At 43.6% G+C, this 23,428-nt stretch overlaps 1 protein-coding gene across 6 annotated transcripts in view; it reads left to right on the forward strand.

Annotated features, from left to right (window-relative positions):
- Positions 1–717: 717 nt before the first annotated feature.
- Positions 718–23,428, forward strand: part of DZIP1L (DAZ interacting zinc finger protein 1 like) — a 39,162-nt gene continuing 16,451 nt past the window's right edge. For 2 of the 6 annotated variants that reach the window (XM_074370761.1, XM_074370779.1), the window contains exons 1-7: positions 719–988; positions 7,581–8,162; positions 11,936–12,020; positions 14,613–14,767; positions 15,447–15,596; positions 17,336–17,464; positions 21,790–21,852. In XM_074370761.1, coding sequence (XP_074226862.1) covers positions 7,662–8,162; positions 11,936–12,020; positions 14,613–14,767; positions 15,447–15,596; positions 17,336–17,464; positions 21,790–21,852 — 1,083 coding nt within the window. In that variant the 5' untranslated portion in view covers positions 719–988; positions 7,581–7,661. Of the gene's footprint in view, positions 989–1,030; positions 1,226–4,809; positions 4,966–7,580; positions 8,163–11,935; positions 12,021–14,612; positions 14,768–15,446; positions 15,597–17,335; positions 17,465–21,789; positions 21,853–23,428 lie in introns of those variants that run through there. The other 4 variants (XM_074370783.1, XM_074370765.1, XM_074370773.1 and 1 more) reach the window with 4 other exon arrangements.

The following is a 23,428-nucleotide window of genomic DNA, read 5'->3' on the forward strand; positions in this document are numbered from 1 at the left end:
ATCTGTGTGAGTCTCTGCTTTCAATTCTTTTGTGTATATACCCAGAAGTGGGATTGTTGGGTCATAAGGTAATTCTATGTTTAATTTTTTTGAGGAACCACCATTCTCTTTCCCACAGTGACTATACCATTTACATTTTCACAGCAGTGCATAGGAGTACCAATTTCTCCATATCCTTGCCAGCACTTTACTGGGGCAATTTTGCTTTGGCTGCCCCATGACAGGAAGGCTTAAAAAAAAAAAAAAAAAGAATTCCCAGAAATCTGATTCTCAGTAAAGCAATAAATGGCTATAGGAAGGGGTGAGAGACTGTTTTTGAGAGACTTATTTGGTCCTGGGTTCCCCAGCTGGATCCGCAGGGCTAGCCAGAAGCTTAGGGGTTCGGGGGAAGGCAGTTGCCATCTGACCAGACCTGGGACTCATTCATAGGACTAGCTTGGGTCCGGATAAGAAACCAAGAAAGTCTCCTGAATTTAGAAAGGGTGGTCAGGGCTATCTGCCCGGGGTGTGTGTGTGTGTGTGGGGTGGGGGGGGTTGTGTGTGTGGGGGGTGTGTGTGTGTGTGTGTGTGTGTGTGTAGACGTGAGGACGTCCCCGCCTCTCAGCAAGGCCTGGGAGCCACTCACAGGATCCTGGATTTTCCTGAAGGATTAAACGTGGCATTCCCTCCTTCCCCCTTCTGTAACAGACCTAAAAATAGCTCGTCCCAGGGGGCTGGAGAGAGGCCCCGCCCCTCCTGGGCTGCGGCAGAGCGGCTGTCTCGCGAGCGGGAGGCATTCGAGGCCTGAGGCTTCTGCCTGCTGTGCCCTCGGCCCCCCGAGCGCCCGGGCTGCCCGGGGCTGGGGAAGCATCTCTGGCGCGGCGGCGACGATTCCGGGAACCGCTTGGCACCGCGGCGGGGGAGCGAGCCGGGAGGCGGGGCCGGGGCGGAGGAGCGGAGCCGCCAGCGCGGGACCTCTGCTCGCCCTCCCGGCTCCGGGGACCCCCAGGTGAGCCGGGCCGCGCGGAAAAACTATGCCAGGAATTCGGCCCGGGAGGGGCGAGGGTGGCGAGCGGCGTGCAGTCCGAGCTACCGGAGCCAGGGGCTGCGGGAAGTTAAACTGTCTCGGCTCGGACGCCCTGCGGGGTCCAGCGCGGGAGCTGCGCCTCCGCTCGGCCTCGGGACTCGCCTCCGACGGCGGCCGGCGGCCCCCCGCCCCGGCCCCTTCGGCCTGCTCGGGACCGAGGTACGCGGAGGGGAGCTGGAATGACTGAACCCGCAGGGCTGGTCTTCGCCGGAAGGATGGCCTTGGATTTTTACTGTTTGGAAAAAAAAGATTTCGGGGTGGGGTGGGGGTGGGGGCTTGCCGCTTTGCGTTCTGTAGGTAAAGGGGATCTTTAAGTTATGAGATGATTTCAAAACAAATATTAGCATTTCTCATTCCACCGCCTTGCATTTCTAGGCTGGAATTTAGCAGGAGTTAGCAACTATATTTTTGTTTTGAAGTGGCTGCAGATAAAAGTCCAGACAAGACTTGCTTAGTACAGGACAAGGGTCCAGAAGGCGGGTCAGAAGAGGGGTCTGTGGGGCCGGGGTGGGGGCTGCCGTTCACCCAGCACTCCCTAGGGCCCAGAGCCCACCTGCCCCCTGCAGCAGTCTCTTGCAATGTGGTTTCTAACAGGGCTTTAAAGAGAGGCCTGGTGAGTGTGAGGTGCTCCACTGCGGCCTCCCACGCTCCCATCTGCAGGCAGATAGAGTGGGTGGTCTCTCTCTTTTGTCACAGTCACCTCCACCTGGGGCTGAGGACTGGCCAGTGAGAACAACCTTACCTGGAGAAGGCTGGTTCTCCAGTCATGTGGCTGATAAGTGGTGTCCGTCTGTCTCTGTCAGCGCTAAAGCTCTGGAGACCTCTCTCTCACATGAAAATCTTTTTGGATACCATCCAGCTTGATGAAATGGTTGCATGAAGTTCTATGCTTCACGTCGGGAACAGAAACCTGAATTCATTTGTGCAGCCTAACTGGATTCTGCCAGGCAGCTGAAATCAGGTGAAAAGGCTTGTTGCTCAGCTGAAACCAACAGGAGTGGAGACGGGGACAACTTGGTGGGCTGCTCTGAACCTCCTTGTGGGCCCCTTGCAGGAAGGGCTGGTCCTTCCTGATCAGAAGGGTTGATCACTTACAACGCCCCCTATCACTAGGCTTGTACCTCTAGGAAGTATTTGTGAGGTCTTATAGCCCAGGCACTGAGGATGGAGAAACTCTACCAAGAAGCAGTGACTTCTCCATGGGAACAAAAACACCAGTATGTTCTAAGCTGCTCTTTTAGATGTGAAAGGTAGTGTTGGTTTTGGACAATTCTGCACCTGGGAAGATAGCTCTTAGCAGTATGTAGTCTTCTCTAAAATACTTGTAAGAGATGCCAGTCAAATCCCTACCTCTGATTTTTATTTTAAAGAACATTCTTTTGTGGCAAAAAGTTAAAATTGGCTTTCGGCCAAACCAAGGACACTGTCTTTTAAAAATATCCCCTTAAAAATTCTGGTGAACGGGAGACCTGCTGGAAGGGAGAGCTGTGTGCCTGATGGAGTAGACCTCCATCCACCCCCCGCTAGAGTGGAAAGGGGGACTCCTTTCTTTAGGAAACAGCAGAGTCAGAGAACAAGGCAGGATCAGGTTTATAATGGTGGTGCTCCAGGACTGCTCCTGGGTCATGCTCCTTGGGGTCTGTGGTGCTCCCTTGTGTACAGTGTGTGCATAGCCTTAAGGAAACGTTGTGAGGGTTTCCTTGGCAACTGTAGCAATTAGCACTAATGACACGCCTGATCTCCTGGGCAACACCCTTGGAATCAGCTTGGAGGCAGGGCAGGCTGGTAAATAATTGCCCAGCCGTTGCCTTGGATGCTTGGCTCCTCCAAGTGCCTTTCTTGGCTTGGCTGCATTCTTGAGGAAGTGGAAGAGAAGTAAAGTGATCACCCCTGTCTGCCAGTAGAACCCCAGTTCTCAGAAGACCTAGGGCTCTGGTATCAAAGGGTGAACAGAACTGCGGGAATCTGAAGATGATGATAATGACAGCAGACATTCATTAAGAACCTATGTGCCGGGCACTGTGCCCGCATTTAATAGCACTACTTCTAGCCATCATACAGCCTCGTATGTAGTCATGATTTGCCTCATCTGATAGATGTAGAAACTGAGGCTCAGAGAAGCTAAGGGACTGGCCCCAAGTCTCTCAGCTACTAAGTAATGAAGCCAAGGATCCAAATCAAGTTCTGACTCCAAAGCTTTTGAATTATTCCAAACTGCCTCGCAGTGATGGTACACAAATCATTTCCCCTCATGTAAATCACAGTACCTGAGATTTCTTCACCGAACTGTGAAGACTGAAAGAGCTCACAGCAAATCACAACAGGGTCAGTGCTACAGACCCTAAATTCTCCCTGCATCTCAGCAGAGCTTAGCCAAACACGACTCAGCTCCACAGCCTGAATCCTGGTTGGGATGGGTGGAAGACAAAGCCAAATGAGAGCATTGCTGGTTACCTGGAAACCACACACCCCAGAGAGCAGGAACATTATGCTTTCTCCAGACTGAATTATCAGCGGACTGCTTTTCTCACACCTGGGAATACAAACACAAGGTAAAAATGACTCGTCATCATTAGGAAATCTGAAACCATTAACCATGTTTAAATGTTTTGATAGGGCCCCAGGAAACTTCCCAATCCTAGACCACTGTCATGAATTAGTGGGACCCACGAAGATTGATATCTGTACTAGCATTCCAAACTCACCTGTTGTGGGAGAGATGGTTTCCACCTGGGGCAATCCCACAGCCAAGAAAGCAAGCCCATTCACCACCTAGTTATGCACACTTCCAGTTAATGGGGTGTTCACTATCTCACAAGGCAGTCACCCCACAGTGAAACAACTCCTGGAGACTTTAAGTTTCTTCTGAAACCTGTCCACCTATAATCTGTCAAAGAGAATTCCTCAAAGACAACCAAACAGCTAACTTTTTTAAAACAAAATTCGGACTAATTTCTTTAACACAAATTGACAGCTAGACTACACCACTGCCACTTTACTGTCTCTTCCGCTTCCTCAAGACTGCAGCCAAGCCAAGATAGGCACTCGGAGGAGCCAAGCATCCAAAGCAACTCAGAGGTGGCTGCCTGCTGTAAACAGGCATAGACCCCCGTTTTGCCATACTTCTTAACACTCCCCCATCCCCACACTACCCCCTGCAGTGATGCTGAATCAATTAGTCTGCATCTCTAATAAGTTTCCAGTTTTCAGCGACCACACTTCGAGCACCACTGGCTAGTTGTATCTGGGACACTGAGGGGGAATCAGCTGCCATTTGTTGACAGGCTTGTACTGTGGGTTCTCTTTTACCTGGCATGTTTCCAACACCAAATGCTACCTTCCTGGCCCTGGTGGAATTTAGATTTACAATTTCCGGTATAACCAGTAGTGGAAAGCTGGGTCTAAAAGTCCCAAGAGACAGATGGGCCTGTGAGAAAGAGACTGGGACTGGCGGAGGCTCAGCCTATGGCAGCTGAAGCTGTGGCTGTGTGTGAGCTCACCCCCCGGGAGAGTGTGCAGGGGCGATGGGTGGCCGGTGAACAGCAGACTGTCAGGGGCACCGGCATACCTTGCCTTCAAGGAAGGAGAAAGGATAGTAAGTATTCAAGGAAGAGGCTGGAAGGGGCATTAAGAGAGGTGGGAGGAGGGAGTGGCTGATGGAACACTCTTGGCCTTGTTACTAGAGAGAGGACTGCAGGCAAACATCTGAGGCCAAAGCCTAAATAGTTAAACAGAGAGTTCCCAGGTGAGCTCCAGGTCTGTGGAAGGAAAGGAGGCAGGTGTCCTGTTACCCTTGCCCACAGCGTGCCTGGTGACCTGCTGTTGCTCCGAGGCAAGGCTCGTTGTGGCAATTGTCTCTGAGGCTCTGGTGACGTGGTGGCAGCTTGTAGCTGAGCAAGGTGAGTGTCATGTCACTTGCCTTCTTTTTTTTTTAAAATAACGTGATATGTTACTTGAAATGTGCTGGCCTTCTCATGGCCGTGCTGGGGCTGCTGGGGGCTGGCTGGTTTTGTTTTTGGGGTGTGTGTTGGGGAGGAGTATCTGAGAAAGGGAAGCGTGGGAGCTAAAATGGAAAAGGTGGGTCGGCAACATTCTGCGACAGCTTCAAGACCAGGCTAACGGGTTTGGAATCGGTACTGTGGCAACAAGGAGCTATGCTAAGCTCCGGCAAGGCAGGGGTGGGGCAGGTGTGTGGTTAATACATCTTGGGAGCCCCAGTGCCTGGCACCGGGCCTGGCCAAGGTAGACATGCCATAAAGGAGGGGGCTGGATGAGTGAATGAATGAGTCTGATGGATAAGGGGTGATGATCTGATCAAAGCAAAGTTTTGGGACAAATAGTCTCAAGAACCAATGTTGGGTGGTTCAGAGACCATCAGCTTTGGAGTCAGGGGCACCTCCCCTTGTACGTCAGCTCTGGCCTCCCTACCCGGGAGGACGCTTTACCTTTCCAGACATCAGTTTCCTTGTTGGTAAAGTGGGAATAATGATGCTTGTTTGCAGATTTGCCTTTAGAGTGTGTATCTGGCACTGAGGCTGGCGCTCCCTGCCCTATGGCCAGTGTTCCTACAGAGTACCGGTACCGTGCGCCCCCCTAGTTCTCACAGCGCCGTGAGGGGAGGCGCTAACCCTGTACCTTCTAGTGCTGCCTTTCCCAGATGCTGACAGGCTCAGGGAGGTCTGGGGCCTTTCCCGGAGGCTCTTCCCCTCTTTGCAAACCCACCCCCACCGTTTCTTCAAGGCCTTTCTCCTTGAGGTCAATGACCTTTCTCTTCTCTGACTTTCTACTGTACCTTAAAAGTGTGAGTCACATGATCTAGAAAGAACTTGGCTAAATAGGGTTCCATATAATTCTGGTTTGTCAGATTCTAAGTTCCTTAAAGGTAGAAATTATATTTTTTTCTTTAAAAAATTATGAAAGTAATAGATGATGATGCAAAGAAATTTTGAATAGTATAGAGAGGTGGTGAGTGGGTAATAACTTCCTAGATGTAACCATTGCTAATAGCTTGTTTATTTTTCTAGAAATAGTCTATGCTTATGAAATAATATAGAAAATGAATCATATATAGGAATACTAAATTAGCATATTTAATTTAATTATGTTATTTATGAATAACAAATATTAATCATTTATAGATGTGTATATATGTGTATATATTTTATATGTATTATCATTGGTCTGTGTAAGCCTGTCTGTCTATCTAGTCATCCATCACCTACCCTTGCGCCATCTATCTATTTTATTTATTTATTTTATTCGTTTATTTATCCCCATTTCACATTCCCATTTCCCTTCTACCTCATAGGCAACTATTCTAATGTGAGAAATATATATATTTTATATATGTATATATCTACACACACATATATGTGAGAGATATATGCCTTATTTGTTTTTGCAAACTATTATTAAATGTGATTATGTAAATACATCATTTAAACAGAAATGGATATATATGTGTATGTATAGTCATTATTCCATATCAGTACATAAAAAACTGCCTTATTCTTATCAATAGCTGCATAGAATTTCATTGTGTAAAGATACCATTTTTACCCCTTATTGTACTTTGCTTTCTTATACTTTCCTTGTACTTTGCTATTACAGATACTACTACAATTACAATTTTTTCACAAGCACCTTTGCACACTTGTATGAGTTTCTCTGTAGAATAAATGAGAATTCTTAGTAGTGAAATATTCATTTTAAATTCTGATTGCTATTGTCAGGCTACTCTCCAAAGAGAACAATTTCTTTGTCTACCAAGAGAGCGGCAAGTAGAATCTGAGTCTTTTGACAGCATACCGGAGCTGTTTTCTAAACCACGAGGTCTGGCAAAAAAAGACCATCGCGCACTGAGCACCGTCTGTTTGCAGAGACACAGCTGCTCCCTTGAGCGCCACCTCCTGGCAGGGGCGGACATCACTCACTCACATCCCATTGGAAAGAATGTCCTCACATGGATCACACTGTACAGCTGGGGAAGCCGGACAGCAGCCCGCCCCTGTTCCACTAAATCTTGCAGTTACAGAAGGAGAGGGTGGGGTGTGGTGGACATTAGGTGGCTCTGCCTCCCATGGCGAGTTATTGGGCTTTATCTTGAGATCAAGGTGGGGTTGCAGAAGGACCTGCTTATACATCTGACAGCTCCCTCCTGACCAAGACCTCTGGCAGCACTCTTGCAGTGGACTTGGGTATGGCTGGGGGTTCACTGAGGACCTACTAGGTGCCAGGCACTAGGCTGGGTTTTTCACCTGCCTCATTCCTAACCACAGGCCTGCAGAGGAGGCCCTGTGATCCCCAGTACACATGGAGGCTTAAAGATGTGAAGGAACTCGCCCAAGGCTGAGGATATGAATCCACATCTGTGTGGTTGTAAAGCCCACACCTTTGCTTTCCAAGCTCTGGCCATGTCAGCGCACACCACGCACACTGCAGGCTCTTGCTGGCCAGCGGACAGCACACAGCCACGTGCCCCAGGCCTAACTTGGGCTCTCTTCTCCTTTTCCAGGCCCTCCCTTAGCTCCTGTGCCTGCTGCTGTGGCCTTGGTGACACCCTCCCCAGGTGGTGAGCCTGGAGATTCCTCCACCCATGCAGTCCCCTGCCACCACTGCTGCGGTCCTCAGTGGCCCCCTCTTAGGGGCCCACCCTCTCCCAGCCTTTAAGTTCCAGCCTCGCTGTCAGAGCATGGACTGGATGCGCATCAGTGCCCTAGACGTGGACCGCGTGGCGCGGGAGATGGATGTGGCCGCCCTGCAGGAGAACATCACAAGCATCACCTTCTGCAACCTGGACAAGGAGGTGTGCCACCGCTGCAGGCAGCCTGTGGACCCTGCGCTGCTCAAGGTGCTGCGGCTGGCGCAGCTCAGCATCGAGTACCTGCTGCACTGCCAGGACTCCCTGAGCGCCAGCGTGGCTGAGCTGGAGGCGCAGCTGCTGGCCAGCCTGGGCCAGCAGGAGCGGAGCCAGCAGGAGCTGGCCCGCCAGGCTGATGAGCTCAAGGGTGTGCGACAGGAGAGCCACCGGCGTCGCAAGATGATCATCACCCTGCAGCAGCTGCTCCTGGAGATGGACGCCTACAGCTGCCACATGGTGAGGGGATGCTGTGGGGCAGGGACACGGGGAGGGCAGTGCACCCCACCACTGGCCACCTGGGGAGCACCACTGCCTGGGCTCCGAGGCCGCTGTGACCATTCTCACTGGGGTTGGGAGCAAGTTTTAGAGATGCTGCTTGAGGCCAGAGAGCCCGAGGATGTCTCATTGGGTCTACAGTGTGTTTAGATTGTAGATGTGCAGCAAGTGTGTGTATGAGTGCCTAGAGAGTGAATGTGTTTAAGGAGAGGGTGCATGTCTCATGGGTGCATGTCTCATGTGTGCATGTGTGAATGTATAGAGGGGATGTGTGTGTTTCTGGATGGTGTGTATATGTGTGTACTGTGCGTATGTGATTGTCTGGAGGGTACATCTGTGAATGGTATGTGCATGTATGTACATAGAGTGTGTGGTGTATAATGTGCTTGTGTGTGAAATGTGCACGTAAAGATATATTGATGATGTGTGTATGTGAATGAATGAAGGGTGTGTATGTGTATAAGAGTGTTTATATTTATGGAGGGCGTGTGTGTGTATGGAGGCTTTATGTGTGCATAGGTAGAGAGTGTGATGTGTAAAGGTGTGTGTGAGAGGTTTGTGAGCATATGTGTGAAATCAGTGTGTGACAAGGGACTGGCAGAGTCAGGCCCATTCTGGAAAAGTGACTCCATTAGTTAACCAGTGACAAGTTTATTACCCAGAGTGACATTTGAGCATCTGCATCTCTTTCTGTGGGAAATGTGGTTGAGGGACAGTAACCCTTTAATAAATTGTCTGGTGGCCAGGCCCTTTGCCAGGCTCTGAGGATGAAGGCAAAAATCATGCTAGTTCAGGTTTTTCAGAAATTCATAGTTTGGGGGTGGGTGGGACAAAAGGAATCATTATGATATGATGTTGATGGATTGAGTGGTAATTGATATAATTAATATAATGTTAATTATGATAAAAAGATCAAACCTTTTCAGTAGTAAATGACACAACAGCAGTCTAACCTGGTTTAGGCCAAAAAGGAATTTATTAGTCAATTTAACTGAAAAATCCGAGGTTATGGTGGGACTCAGATGGTGGCGCCAGAATCTGTTTTCTCTCTCTGCAGCTCTTGGCAATTCTTTGTCAGTGTGGATTTCATTCTCAGAAAGATTCTGTCCCTGTGGTAGCAAGTTGGGTCACGGCATCGCCAGCACCTCATTTTCCCAGACTCAAGGCTGGAGGGTCCCAGCAGCCCACGCAGGAATTCACTTTGTTCCTTGGCTTGGCTGAGATCAGGTGCCCTCTCTAGCTCTGAACCACCTGCAGGTCCCGGGACTGCAGGGCTATGATTGGCTTTGGTCTGGGTCACATGTTTTGCCACGGAGCGGGGGGGGGGGGTAGACTGAAGCTCATGGATTGAGGATGAGGAAGGAGAGGGTAATTTCCCAGAAGAAAGCTGGGGTTCTGTTATCAGAGGATGAGGGAGTGGCTACTGTCCTGCCAAAAATGAACGCTTTCTCCACGTGTCTGTCACAGGTGGAGAAAGTGTTAAGTAAGATAAAGATACAGCTGAGGAGCTGAGGAGCACGGAGGTGGGGTTGAAGAGAGAGTCTTCCTGAGACAGTGTTTAAACTGAGTCTTGAATAGGGGGAGGGTATATCTCAAGTGGCAGAGCGCATGCTTAGCATGCACTGGGTCCTGGGTTCAATCCCCAGCATCTCCATTAAAAAAACAACAAATCAACTCCCGCCCCCCACAAAAAACCTGAGTCTTGAATTAAAATCGGTAAACAAGTTTCTACTGTACAGCACAGGGAACTATATTCAATATCCTGTAGTAACCTTTAATTTAATGAAAAAGAATATGAAAAGGAATATATGTATATATATTTATGACTGAAACATTATGCTGTACACCAAAAATTGACACGGCATTGTAAACCAACTATACTTCAATAGAAAAAAAAGATTAATAAAAATAAAATTTCACCATAAAATTAGAAAAAAACCCCTGAGTCTTCATGTTGAGTGCAGTTTTGTAAAGAAGTGCTGTGGGCAGAGGCAGCCAAGGTGCCATCGTGAGACGGGTGGCCGGTGTGATGGCTTTGGAATGACCCACGGTGGGGCTCGGGGGTCTGTGGTAAGAGACATGGAGGAGAGGGTAGTGGAGCCTTGAAGGCCCTGGTAAAGAGTGGACTTTAGTCTGAAGGCGGTGGTGGCTGTCCAGTAGTCCAGCTTCAGGTGCCTGGTTGGTGAGTGTGCTGCTTGGGGTGGGATGAGGGGAAGAGCTTATAATTTGAAATAAGATGCCTTATAAAATATCTCCTTCCCCTCAGCCAACCAATATTCCTTCGGGCGACTAGAAATTCATGTGTCATTTTAGAACTCTGGAGGGGGCAAAGTCTGTCAACCCAAGCTGTGTCCATTTGGATTAGGTTTGCTGTGGGTGATAGGAAACCTCAAATCATAACTGTTTGAACCAGATAGAAGTTTTTTTCTCTCTCTCATGAACAAAGTTGAGGTAGACTGTCCGGGGTTGCTATATAATGCCACAACCATCGCGGACTCAGTTCTGGATGTGTTTCTCACCAACCCTGTCGTAAGACTTCTGCCTCCCGGTCCAGGAGGGCTGCTTGAGTTCCACCTCTCAGGTCCCCATTCTGTTCAGCAGGAGGAGAGAGGATGAGGCATGTCATGGCACTTTATTTTCCCCTTTCTTCTACTTTATTTGGATTCAATTTGCTTTTCTTTTTCCATTAATAGGCTTTATTTTTTAGGGCACATGGTGCTTTCTTTAATGACACCTTCCAGAAGTGGCTGCAGGTACCACTTCTGTTTACATGTCATTGGCCAGAATCTAGTCACGTGACCACGCCTGGTTGTACGGGAGGCTAGGACATACAGTATTTATTCTCACTAGCCTCAAGACCAGCTACAAATCAAGATATCTCTTGCTAAGGTAAAAGGGAAAATGGGCATTGGGGGACGACTAGCAATTTCTGTCACATTTGCTCTTGTGTAAAGATAGCAAATACTCCGCGCTCTTAACTCTGATTGACTAGTAATGGCAGCCTGCAAAGCTGTGGTGGAACAATTTTGACGTTTTACAACAAAAAGATGATAAGGATAGATTGTTAGTGTCTGAAATGCTTGAGGAGAGCAAAGTGGAGTTTCAAATGCTCTGTTTACTTTTCTTTGCTCTGGTGGTTCTCAGCTCTGGGTGGGACTTGGACATTGGTGTTTTTGAGAAAAAACTTTGTATTGTGGAAAATTTCAAACATACACAAAAGTAGAGAGAATAACGTAATGAACCTTCCTATGCACACTGCCCAGCCCAGTAGTGATCAACCCATGACCAAAGGTATCGGATTTGTTCCTCTACCCACTTCCCCCTGTCCTGGGTTATTCTGAAGTGTATTAGTCATATGATTTTATCTGTAAATATTTCATTATGTGCCTCTAAAAGGTAAGGACTCCCACTTTTAAACATAAACATAATACCATCATCATGCCCTGAGAAAACAACAAAAACTCCTTAGCATCATCAAATACCTAGTCATTGTTCATAGCTCCCATGGCACTGGGGAGTGTTTTAAAGCTTAGCAAAAAAAAAAAAAAAAAAATATATATATAGGTATAAAGAATACATATTTTGGGTTCACGTCACTGCTTACTCAGTAAATCAAATTCTTCATTTCTAAAGCAGCCCAGGGGTCCCAAGGAAAGGGAGTTTTGATATAGGGGGACTCCCAGGCTGACTCAGGTGAGCTAATTCTGCACTCTCCACTCCCTCCCTCTGTGTAGTGCCACTTGTGTCACAAGATGTTCATGAACGCCACCTATCTCCAGAGCCACATCCAGCGCAGGCACTCAGGCATGGTGGAAGGCGGTGAGTCCAGGTGGTGCTCCTGGGGCGGGACCGTGGAAGGGCCCGGGCTGGTGTTCAGTGGGTGGGAGGCCACGTACGCCACCACAGCTGCCCTCAGAACTTCATCATCTGATTGAGGATAGGGTGATCCCAGCATCCGCCATGGGGGTATTCCACATGGGGTGGGAGGGTTTCCGACCATGTGTTTAGAGAAAAAGGGCTGGGAGTCAGACAGGTAGGTTCTGGTCTTGGCTTTGTCTCTTTCTGTTATGTGACTGTGGTCAGTGCTTCCCCTCTGAGTCCAGGGTCCTTCACTGGGAATGGGGCAGTCAGATGGAGTGACTTTGAAGGGCCCTTACCTCCCAGCCTTCTGCAAATCTGCTGTTCTCTAATGCCCATCATGAATAAGCTTAAATGGGATTAAGGAGCAGTCGGACAGGTTCTTTGGCTTTTTTGTGTACATGAAGTATCATGACTTAATCACTGTAATTTTACTGTTTCAAATTCTAAAACGAGTAGCAATGCTGTATGTTTTCCCCATTAAGATATTTGCTTACTTTATATCTATTTTTTGAGGTTTGATAAAAAAATTGTTAAAACATTAAGTATAGATATGAAAATCTAATATAATAAAATGTATATACATTAAATATAAAAATCCCATGAAATAAAACTTTTTTCTTGTTTTCCTTAATTTTAATTTCCTTTTTGAAGAACAGACAAGAGTTTTAAAACTGCACCATTTACCTGATTACTATGCATTTATTGTGTATCTAATTCTTCTTGGTTCTGCATTGGAGGCTGCTAAAGAAAAACAGATTTTCTACTTATTAAAAATTTTTTTCTGATACAGATACATGTCTTTGAAGAGAATTTGTACACTCATGTTGATAGCAGCATTCACAGTAGCTAAGATGTGGAAGCAACCCAGATGTCCATTGATAGATGAATGGACTAACAAAGTGTGATATATACATAAACAGAAATACTATTCAGCCTTAAAAAGAAAAGTAGTTCTGCAATATGCTAAAGGTGATGTTATGTTAAATGAACTAAGTCAGTCAGAAAAGGACATATACTGTATGATTTCACTGATACAGGCACCTAGAATAGTCAGATTCATAGGGAGAGAAAGTAGAATGGTGGTCACCAGGGGCTGGGGGAAGGGGGAACGGGGAGTGATTGTTTAGTGAGTGTAAAGTTTCTGTTTGACAAGGTGAAAAGAGTTCTGAAGATGTGTGGTGGTGGTGATGTTGTGCCCCATTATGAGTGTATTTAATACCACTGAACCATACATTTAAAAATGGCTAAGATGGTAAACTTTATGTGTATTTTATCACAATAAAAAAATTGGAAGAAATATGCCTTTGGTATTGAAAATTAAAATGTAGAAAGGTAGAAAAGAGAAAATAAAAACCATGGACATATCACTGTAGTTAATATTGTGTGTGTTCTCTGTCATTGTTTTATAATCATATAGGATGCAGTTTTGACTACTGCTTATTTTCAACTAAGAATGTATCATATTTTCCAGTGTCATTAAGTCACATTTGAAAATATGATTTTTAGTGGCTGAATAGTATTTTACGTGGCAATCATAATTCATTTCACAACTGAATTATTTCTTCACTTAAATGGGTTACTAAAAAATTTCCCTATTATAAATCACATGTTGATAACATTCTTATACATAAATCTTTGTGCATCTTCCTTATTATTTCCTTAATGTAAAGTGCTGTAAGGAGAGGGAAAATATGTTCTTAAGGCAACTTTGGCTGCATTGATTTTCATTAATTTATTGCTGGGCAGCTGGCTTCCAAGGTGCCACAGCTCACCTACTCTATGCTCACCTTAAATCACTTTCTGAACCCAACTTAATTTTACTGCATCTAAAATTTGCTCATTTCTAAAACAAACAAACAAACAAACAAAAAATTTGCTTGTTTCTAAAAAGTCCCATCTGAGAAAAGCCATATATCTCTTTTCAAAGAATAGGTTAAAGTTTTAATAACAGTACCATCTATCTAATAATTCCTAAATGTACTTTAAAGTAGCAAATGTTCACGTACAATTGGCGTCTTTTTTATCAGCCCGTAACTCTTAGTTTACCAGTATGTGGTTTAGTGAGAATATTCTTCTATAATTCAGGGTTTCTTCAGAATGCATGCTGCCTTTTTCTTCATTTTTTCATGTAAGTTTATTTCGTTGAACTTAAAACTATAATTAATTTTATGGCTTTAAATTCCCTTCTGACTGCTGTCAGGATGCATCATATGTTCTTTGTATTAATAATCTGTGTGTACACACTATTTGGCATTCTGCTTCTGTTACTCCACTGGTTTGCATTCACATTTCCATGTGTTAGTACTGTCAAATAGTTATTTTTAAATGACAATAATAGTTCTCATTGACCGAGCTGTCCTCACAATGACCCTCTGTCTGAGTTATGTGCTGTTATTATCTCCATTTTCCAGTTTGGAGAAACAGGGTCAGGGAGGTTATGTCGTTTGCCCCAGATCGATGGTTAGCGAAAGTGGCAGAGCTGGTCTCAGACTGAGGTGTGACTGATTGTAAGCAAGGAACTCTGCACTCCACTGACTTTCTGACTTTTAGGCTGGCCAACCACTCTTTGCACAGTCCCCACAGAAAAACAGAAGAAGCAGGAGCAACCAGTGGAGGAGGTGTTAGAAGAGCTGCGGGCCAAGCTAAAGTGGACCGAAGGGAAGCTGGAAGCGCAGAGGGAGGCTAAGAGGCAGCAGCAGTTCCAGGTAGGTGTGGAGAGGGAGTGGCGGGGGACTGGGTCCTGGACCAGCCGGGAGACCCACGAAGTCCGTGCACCCCACAGGGCCAAAATTCCGGCTGTCTCCCAGAGCCAGGGGTCAGAACAAGGATGGCATCTTCCTGGATGTGCCAAATGATTTGAGGTAGTCTGCAAAGGAAGATTTGATTCCGTTGACAGACCTGTATGGCCAAAAGCAGAGCAGAGAGTTGCAGTTTCCTGCATTATTTAGCATTTGAACCTGAATTTTAACTTCTTCCAATGTACTGTTAGTTACCTTTTGAAGGACAAAGACTGGATAAACTCCAGAATCCAGCCCAGAGGAGGTTCTCAGTAAATATTTGTAGAATGAAAATAGATAAACTTGCTCACTCAGTCCATCATTTATTCATTCATCACTCCTTCCCTCAGCAAGCATTTATTAAGCACCAGTGATGCCAGGCATTCTGAGGAATATAAAGAGAGAAAAGATGGGATCCCCACCCCTGAGGGCCTTTACAGGTCAGATAAAGCTTCCCCACTCCCAGTCCAAACAGCGGGGACTGGGGGATGAATGTTCTTTGGGTCTCCACAGTGACTTGCAGGGACAAGTCGCTCGAGCTGTTTCTCAGTAAATATTTGTTGTAATGTGCAATGGATGATTCTCTTGTTCTTGCTTTTCTTTGTAGGAAGCAGAGATGACTCATCAGAGGGAGAAACAGTTGGATAAATGGAAAGAAAAAGAGCAGGCCAAGCTATATGGTGAAATAGACGAGCTCAAAAAGTTTTTTTGGGATAAATTAAAAAATGTTGCTGACCAGAGCTCTACGCTAGAAGAGGTAGCCAAACGAAAGGGCTTCTCAAATGTCTTTAGCTAAAAATCTCCTTATTTGTTCTCAAAATTCATTTATTTGTACTAGTTCTATGTCATCTGCCATTGGGTGTTGATACACTGTGAGGCCAGATACCAGAGGCCAGTGCCTGGGATTGAATCCTGGCTCTAGCACCTACTGGCTGTGTGATCTTAGATGAGTTACTTAACCTTTCTGTGCCTCGGTTTCTTTTCTGTAAGGTAGGTTTCTGAAAGGGTTAAATTAGTACATAGACAGCACTTAACATGATCTAGTATATAGTAAGGACTTCCTAGATATTATCCTTATTTTTCTAAATTGAAGTTTAGTTGATTTACAGTGTTGTGTTAGTTTCTGGTGTACAGCAAAGTGATTCAGTTTGTGTATATATATATTCTTTTTCTTTTTAATATTCTTTCCCATTATGGTTTATTACAGGATATTGAATATACTTCCCTGTATAATACAGTAGGGTCCTGTTGTTTGTCTGTTATTGTCCTTATTTTTTCAAGGAGCTTTCATCACCAGATAAGAAGTGACGCAAACTTTAAATGAATGCTTATTTCTTCTAACAAGTACCTGCTGAACACTGGCTCCAGGCCAGGCCCTCTGTTGGGGTCAGTGGAGATCATGTGTGATAGCTAAAATTTACTGAAACTTTTTCGGGCCCTGTGCACAGCACTCTGTATACACTAACTTTTAATGCTCATAACAACCAAACAACTCTAATAACATCCTCAAAGAAGGCACATCATTAATTTATTAATTTTTTTGTTAAAGTTCTTTTTTTTTTTAAAATAGCTATTATCATTCCTTCTTTACCAGCGAAGACATTGAGGCCACATAACTTGCCTCAGGTCACACAGGTAGAGCTGGGATTTAAACCCAGCTCTTTAAACTTCAAAGCCCCTGCTTTGATATATTATCAAAGTTTATCCAAAAAAACCTTATTAAAGTTATCCCTGGACTGTATCTTCCCATATAGACCTGTATAACTAAAACCATATCAGGGAAATGCTTGAGGAGAAATACTTTCACAATATATTTCGCTCTTATTGGTCCCCCAAACATCAAAGAGAATCTTGTGTGGTATTGAAAATGAACTGTCTAAGGGTGTTTCTCATGATCATGCCATGTTTTGTTTGCCTAAAGAAACACCTAGATGACTTTTTCAGGAGGGGATTTTTATAGGATGTGCTTGGAGCCTTGAGTGATCCATTATCTCTATCTGAGATGCAACGCCAAGGATGAAAGGTGGTGGGGTTGCAATGGGAGGTGTGTGTGTGTGTGTGTGTGTGTGTGTGAGTGTGTGTCTGTGTCTGTGTATGTGTCTATAGTAACCTGAGCCCTCTCATCCCAAATGTTCCCCCAGGGTGGTCAGGGATGATTTGTGGAAGACAGGATGCTTCTCCACCATATGGACATCATGCTCCCAATCCCCAGCTCCACACCCATCATCCCTGAGCTCATCCGACCCTCTCTGTCTCCCACACTTCCCCTGACATGGTCCTAGCTGCCTAGACACTTTAGATAGATCTAGACCTCAGATCTCCATATTAAATGCTGAAGGTAGTTAAAATGTAGGTTTTTCTTTTTCCATTTATGTACTTTTCTGCAGATGTTCTCTTGGCCACTGTGCATATGGCGATGTCATTCATGTTATCAAAAAATTCTGAGTATCATGATTAGATTTTCCTCTAAATGAAACTGTACACTGGCCTTTTCAGAAACTGCAGGCGCTTCAGTCCCACAACGTGGGGAAGTCCAACCTTGGGTCCTTGCAGAGTGATGAGTCTGAGCAGCGACTGGGGCAGGCTCAGGAGCTCCAGGCCCTGAAGGAGAGGATGGAAATTCAGGTGAGCTGCTGCCCCAGGTCTTTCTTCCCAGATCCCACCAAGAACTATGTTGTCTTCCAACAGTTTCTATTTTGGCTCTATGGTTTTGGGGAAGTTGAAAGATATCAAAGTTCTATATTTTCAGACCTTCTGCCAATTCATGAAAGCATAGAATAGGTTCTTAGGGTTCCCAGGTGAGGCTGGTGGTGTACCCATGTGCAGTATCAATTTGCCTGGGATCTTTTTCAGAACACATTCAGCTGTGTATCTAATGGGACACCCTTGCCCTCATGTTGATTCCAACACAGCTGGGAACAGTTCTCAGACAGTGTGACCCTCTCCTGGCTTTGAAGATATTTGGCACAGATCTAGTGGTGTGATGGTAAATATTTAACAACTGGCTGTCCAGAACTAAAAAAGCTTTGATTTGTAGCATTTGCCATTTTTCATGGTGTAAATATTCCCACCATGGCTGATTTCATGCTGCCCGCGTGAGGTCACTGGATATGGAATTGGGAAGACTTGTATACCGTCTGCTGTCATGAGCTTAGGTAGGGGGTGGCCTGGCCACTGCTGGATGAATCTTACATCAGTCCAGTTATATCCGGTCTGCATCACTGATAATTCTGTGGCAAGGAAGGGCAATTGGCCCAGTAGTTAAATCACGTTGTACTTCTGATTCTCCTCTCCAGGACTGTTAAGAAAGAGCTTAATGTTTAACTGTTCGTCAGCAGTCAAGTGTTTCCCCTGCTTGATGTTTCACAAGTTTTACATTAAAAAAATCCATTCTTTTTCTATGAACTCTGTTCACATCCTTTGCTATTTGTCTGCTGATTTCCTTACCAGTTTGTGAGTCTGTATAATGTATGGAAACTAACCCAACCCTTTGTCGCTCTTGTTGCCATTTCCCCCAGTTTTCTATTGGTCCTTCAGCTTTATCATGGTTTTGACCATACAAAATTCATAATGTGGTCAAAATGATGAGATTATCAATCTTTTGTTTATGGCCACTCTGAGATTTAAACGAAAAATATTTCTGTGTTTTAGTTAGTTCATGCGTTCATTCATTCTTTCATTCATACACGCTACTTTTACGTATGATTCACACATAAAAAGCTGTGTGTATTTAGTGTGTATAACTTATTGAGTTTAGGGGTAAATATAGCTATGTCTTGGCTATGGTGAATGCTGCTATGATGAACATGGGAGTGCGGGTATCTCTTTGAGATCCCGATTTCAATTCCTTTGGGTTAATACCAAGAAGTGGATTGCTGCATTATATGGTAGTTCTGTTGAGGATTTTTGCAACTATGTTAATTAGGGATATTGGCCTTTTTTTTCTTGTAGTGTCCTTGTTTGGCAATTGACAAGAGTAATGCTGGCCTCATAAAATGTGTTTGAAAGTGTTCCTTCTTAAATTTTTGAAAAGAATTTGAGAAGAATTTGCATTAGTGCTTAAAATGTTTGGTGGAATTCACCAGTGAAGCTATTCAGTTCTGGGATTTTCTTTGTTGGGAGATTTTTGATTACTGATCCAATCTCCTTACTCATTATTGGTCTGTTCATATTTTTGTTTTTATGATTCAGTCTTGGTAGATTGTATGTTTTTAGGAACTTGTCCATTTCTTCTAGATTATCCAATTTATTGCTGTGTAATTGTTTATAGAAGACTCTTGTAATCCTTTGCATTTCTGTGGTATCAGTTGTAATGCCTCCTCTTTCATTTCTGATTTTACTTGAGACTTCTCTTTTATCTTTATCTAAGAATTTGTCAATTTAGTTTATCTTTTCAAAAAACCAATTCTTAATGCTTGTTGATCATTTTTTTTATTGTTTTTGTATTCTCTATTTCAATATATCTGATCTAATCTTTATTTCCTGCCTTCTGCTAACCTTAATTTGTTCTTCTTTTTCTAGGTCCTTGAGTTATAAGTTAGGTTATTTACTGATTTAGGTCTTAATTTTTTCTTAATGTAAAAGTTTATCACTATAAACTTGAGGTCTTAATTTTTCCTTAATGTAAAAGTTTTATCACTGTAAACTTCCCTCTTAGAACTGCTTTTACTTCATCCCGGAAATTTTAGTATGTCATGTTTCCATTTTTGTTTGTCACAAGTTATTCTTTCACTTCTATTTTGATTTCTTCTTTGTTCAGGAGTGTGTTATTTAATATCTAACACATTTGCGAATTTTCCTGTTTCTCTCCTATTATCGATTTCTAGTTTTGTAGCATTGCGGCTGGAAAAGATTAACTTGATAAGATTTCAGGCTTAAATTGGCAAGACTTGTTTTGTGGGCTAACACGTGATCTATCCTGGAGAATGTTCCTTGGGCATTTGAAGAGGATGTGTACTCTGCTACTTGGATGAAATGTTCTTTGTGTGTCCAGTCTATTTGGTCTATAGTGCTGTTCAAGTCCACTGTTTATTTACTGATTTTGTGTCTGGATGATATATCCATTGTTGAAAGTGGGGTATTGAAATCCCCTACTATTATATTGCTGTCTATTTCTCCCTTCAGTTCTGTTAATATTTGCTTTATATGTTTTAGTGCTCCTATGTTGGGTGTATATATAGTCGTTCCTCAGTATCCATAGGAGATTGGGTCCAGGACCCCCTGTGAATACCAAAATCCTCAGATGCTCAAGTCCCTTATATTTTTGTGTATAACTTAAGCACATCCTCCTGTACACTTTACATCATCTATATATTACTTATAATACCCCATACAATTTAAATTCTATATAAATATTTGTAAATTCTGTATAAATAGTTGCTAGCATGAGGCAAATTCAAGTTTTGCTTTTCAGAACTTTCTGGAATTTTTCTTTCAAATATGTTTGATCCACGGTTGGTTGAATCCATGGATGTGGAATACACAGATGTGGAACCGACGGATACGGAGGGCTGACTGTATATTTACAGTTGTATATCCTCTTGATGAATTCACCCCTTTATCATTATATAGTGACCTTCTTTGTCTCTTGTGATAGCTTTTGACTTAAAATCTATTTTGTATGATATCAGTATAGCTACTCTCCTCTCTTTTGTTTACCATTTACATGAAATATCTTCTCTCATCACTTCAGTTTCAGCCGATGTGTGCCCTTAAACCTAACATGAATCTCTTGTAAGCAGCATATAGATGGATCTTGGTTTTTTTTTTCTTTTCTTTTACAGTATCTCTTTTATTTATTTATTTATTTATTTATTTATTTATTTATTTATTATTTTTTTTTAACTTTTTTTTATTGAGTTATAGTCATTTTACTTACTTGGATCTTGTATTTAAAATCCATTCAGCCACTCTTCACCTTTTGATTGGAGAATTTAATCCATTTAAATTGACAGTAATTACTGATAGGTAAGGACTTGCTGTTTCCATTTTATTAAATTTTTTCAGACTGCTCTGTAGTTACTTTGTCCCTTGTTTTCTCTCTTGCTGTCTTCCTTTGTGAGTTGCCTTGATTCCTTTCTCTTTATTTTTTGTGTATCAGCTACAGGCTTTTTCTTTGTGATCAGTATTAGACTTACATAACACATGTTATAGTTACAGCAGTCTATTTTAAGCTGAAAACAACTTAATTCTGATTGCAGACAGTCTACCCTTTTGCTTCTTCTCTTCCACACCTCCTGGTGCCCACAAGCCAACCAGTAGGATCTACAGCCAGTGTTGAGATCCAAGTACCAGCACCAAAAGCCGAGTCGGCCATGCTGATTCCCTCGGTTCTGGGTGGGGTGAGACAGAAGTGGGCCTCCTGGGCAGTGTCCCTGAAGGCTGGGACAGTTGGGTGCTCACTTGCTCTCACTTCCTTGGGAGAGACTGTGGGCTGAGGGAGGTCTCTTGGCACTGAGCTGTGCTGCCTTGGGTGAGGGGTGACACAGGTAGAGTGAAACTCTTCTTCCCCTTTTCAACGTGTCTGTTCTTGGGTTTTTTGCTCCACCGAGGTACTGGGACCTCTCAGCTGGATTCCTGGGCTCCCATAAAGGTATTCTCATTTGTGGATGTTTTAAGAGCTGGCACCTCCTTGTCCATCATCTTGCTGATGTCACTTCTATTTTTTAAGTTGAAATTTTTTACCACCTAGGATTTATTTTGATTTAAGATATGAAATAAGGATCCAAGTTCACATTTTTTTTTCAGGCAGTTACTTGTTTGAACATTTGTCAATAACCCATCTTCCTCCAGATGAAGATTCCATTCCTCCCCCACTCCTTTGTCTGGGCTTTCTGTTCTTTTCACTGCTCTCTCTGCCTACTCGTGAGCCAGAACTTTTTAATTCTTGTAGCTTTATAATGTATTTTAATATCAAGGGGCCCATTTGATAAATGTTTAATCTTTTTTAGGAAACAGAATGGAAGAGAAAAATGAAGGCAATTCGAGAAGAGCATGCAGCTCAGAAGAGAGAGGTAGGTCTCATTAGATGCTCTGGGGAAGCCTGGTTTCCCATAATCTCCTCTCATCCTTCAGCTTCCCATCCTTTGCCCCCCACCTTGAACTGGTTGGCAGATATTTTTTTAAATTAAAGTATAGTTGATTCACAATGCTGTGTTAGTTTCTGGTGTACAGCATAGTGATTCAGTTTAACATATACATATATATTTCATTATAACATATATATATTTTTCATTATAGGTTATTACAAGATACTGAATATAGTCCTCTGTGCTAGGACATTGCTGTTTATCTATTTTTATATAGTAGTTTGTATCTGCTTATCCCGAACTCATAATTTATCCCTCCCCCAGCCCCTTTCCCCTCTGGTAACCATAAGTTTGTTTTCTGTGTCTGTGAGTCTCTTTCTGTTTTGTACATAGGTTTATTTGTATAATTTTTTTTCTCTTTGAGATTTATTTATTTTTAGTGTTTTCTTTCTTTTTTTTTTTAACATTTTTTATTGAGTAATAGTCATTTTACAATGTTGTATCAAATTCCAGTGTAGAGCACAATTTTTCAGTTATACATGAACATACATATATTCATTGTCACTTTTTTTTTCACTGTGAGCTACCACAAGATCTTGTATATACTTCCCTGTGCTATACAGTATAATCTTGTTTATCTATTCTACATTTTAAAATCCCTTCCCACCCCCCACCCCCTTGGCAACCACAAGTTTGTATCCTATGTCTTTGAGTCTGTTTCTGTTTTGTATTTATGTTCTTTTTTTTTTTTTTAGATTCCACATATGAGTGATCTCATATGGTATTTTTCTTCTCTTTCTGGCTTACTTCACTTAGAATGAGATTCTCCAGGAACATCCATGTTGCTGCAAATGGCGTTATGTTGTCGGGTTTTGTGGCTGAATAGTATTCCATTGTATAAATATACCACATCTTCTTTATCCAGTCATCTATTGATGGACATTTAGGCTGTTTCCATGTCTTGGCTATTGTAAATAGTGCTGCTATGAACATCGGGGTGCAGGTGTCATTTTGAAGTCAGGGTTTTCTCTGGATATACTGATTGGCAGATATTTTGTTCCTGGCTGCTGACCCCCGTCAATACACAGAGGGGTCCGCTCTTGGAAAGCAGCTTCCCTGGCCAGGAGCAGGGGCCTCCAGTTTTTCTCTTCTGAACCCAGCAAGGAGGGTTGTGCTGTAAAACTCAAAGAATTGCTGGTCCTTTCCTGTTTGGGCCCTCCTTTGAAATCCCACTCAGGAGAGAACCAGGTAGCTATGGACCTCAGCAATGGTTCAGCAGGAGCCCAAATAGAAAGCTTTAGACACTCAGACTACTGGACAGTCAGCAGCAGGCCTCATCGCAGAGAATACAGCTTCTATCAAGATGCCTGTGAAGAGGAAGCCAATTAACAAGGGCCCCAGGTTCTGCCTGCAGAAAGCTTGGAAGATGAAGTTGCTTAGATCAGGATGAAGTTGCTTAGATCAGAGTCTGGCATGTGATAGATGCCCCCCCAATCCAGTAATTCCTATCTGATGGATTTATCTTATTTGAAACATTTAAAAACGAGAAATACATCCAAGT

Source organism: Camelus bactrianus, chromosome 1, assembly GCF_048773025.1.
Source record: "Camelus bactrianus isolate YW-2024 breed Bactrian camel chromosome 1, ASM4877302v1, whole genome shotgun sequence".
Classification (NCBI taxonomy): domain Eukaryota; kingdom Metazoa; phylum Chordata; class Mammalia; order Artiodactyla; family Camelidae; genus Camelus; species Camelus bactrianus.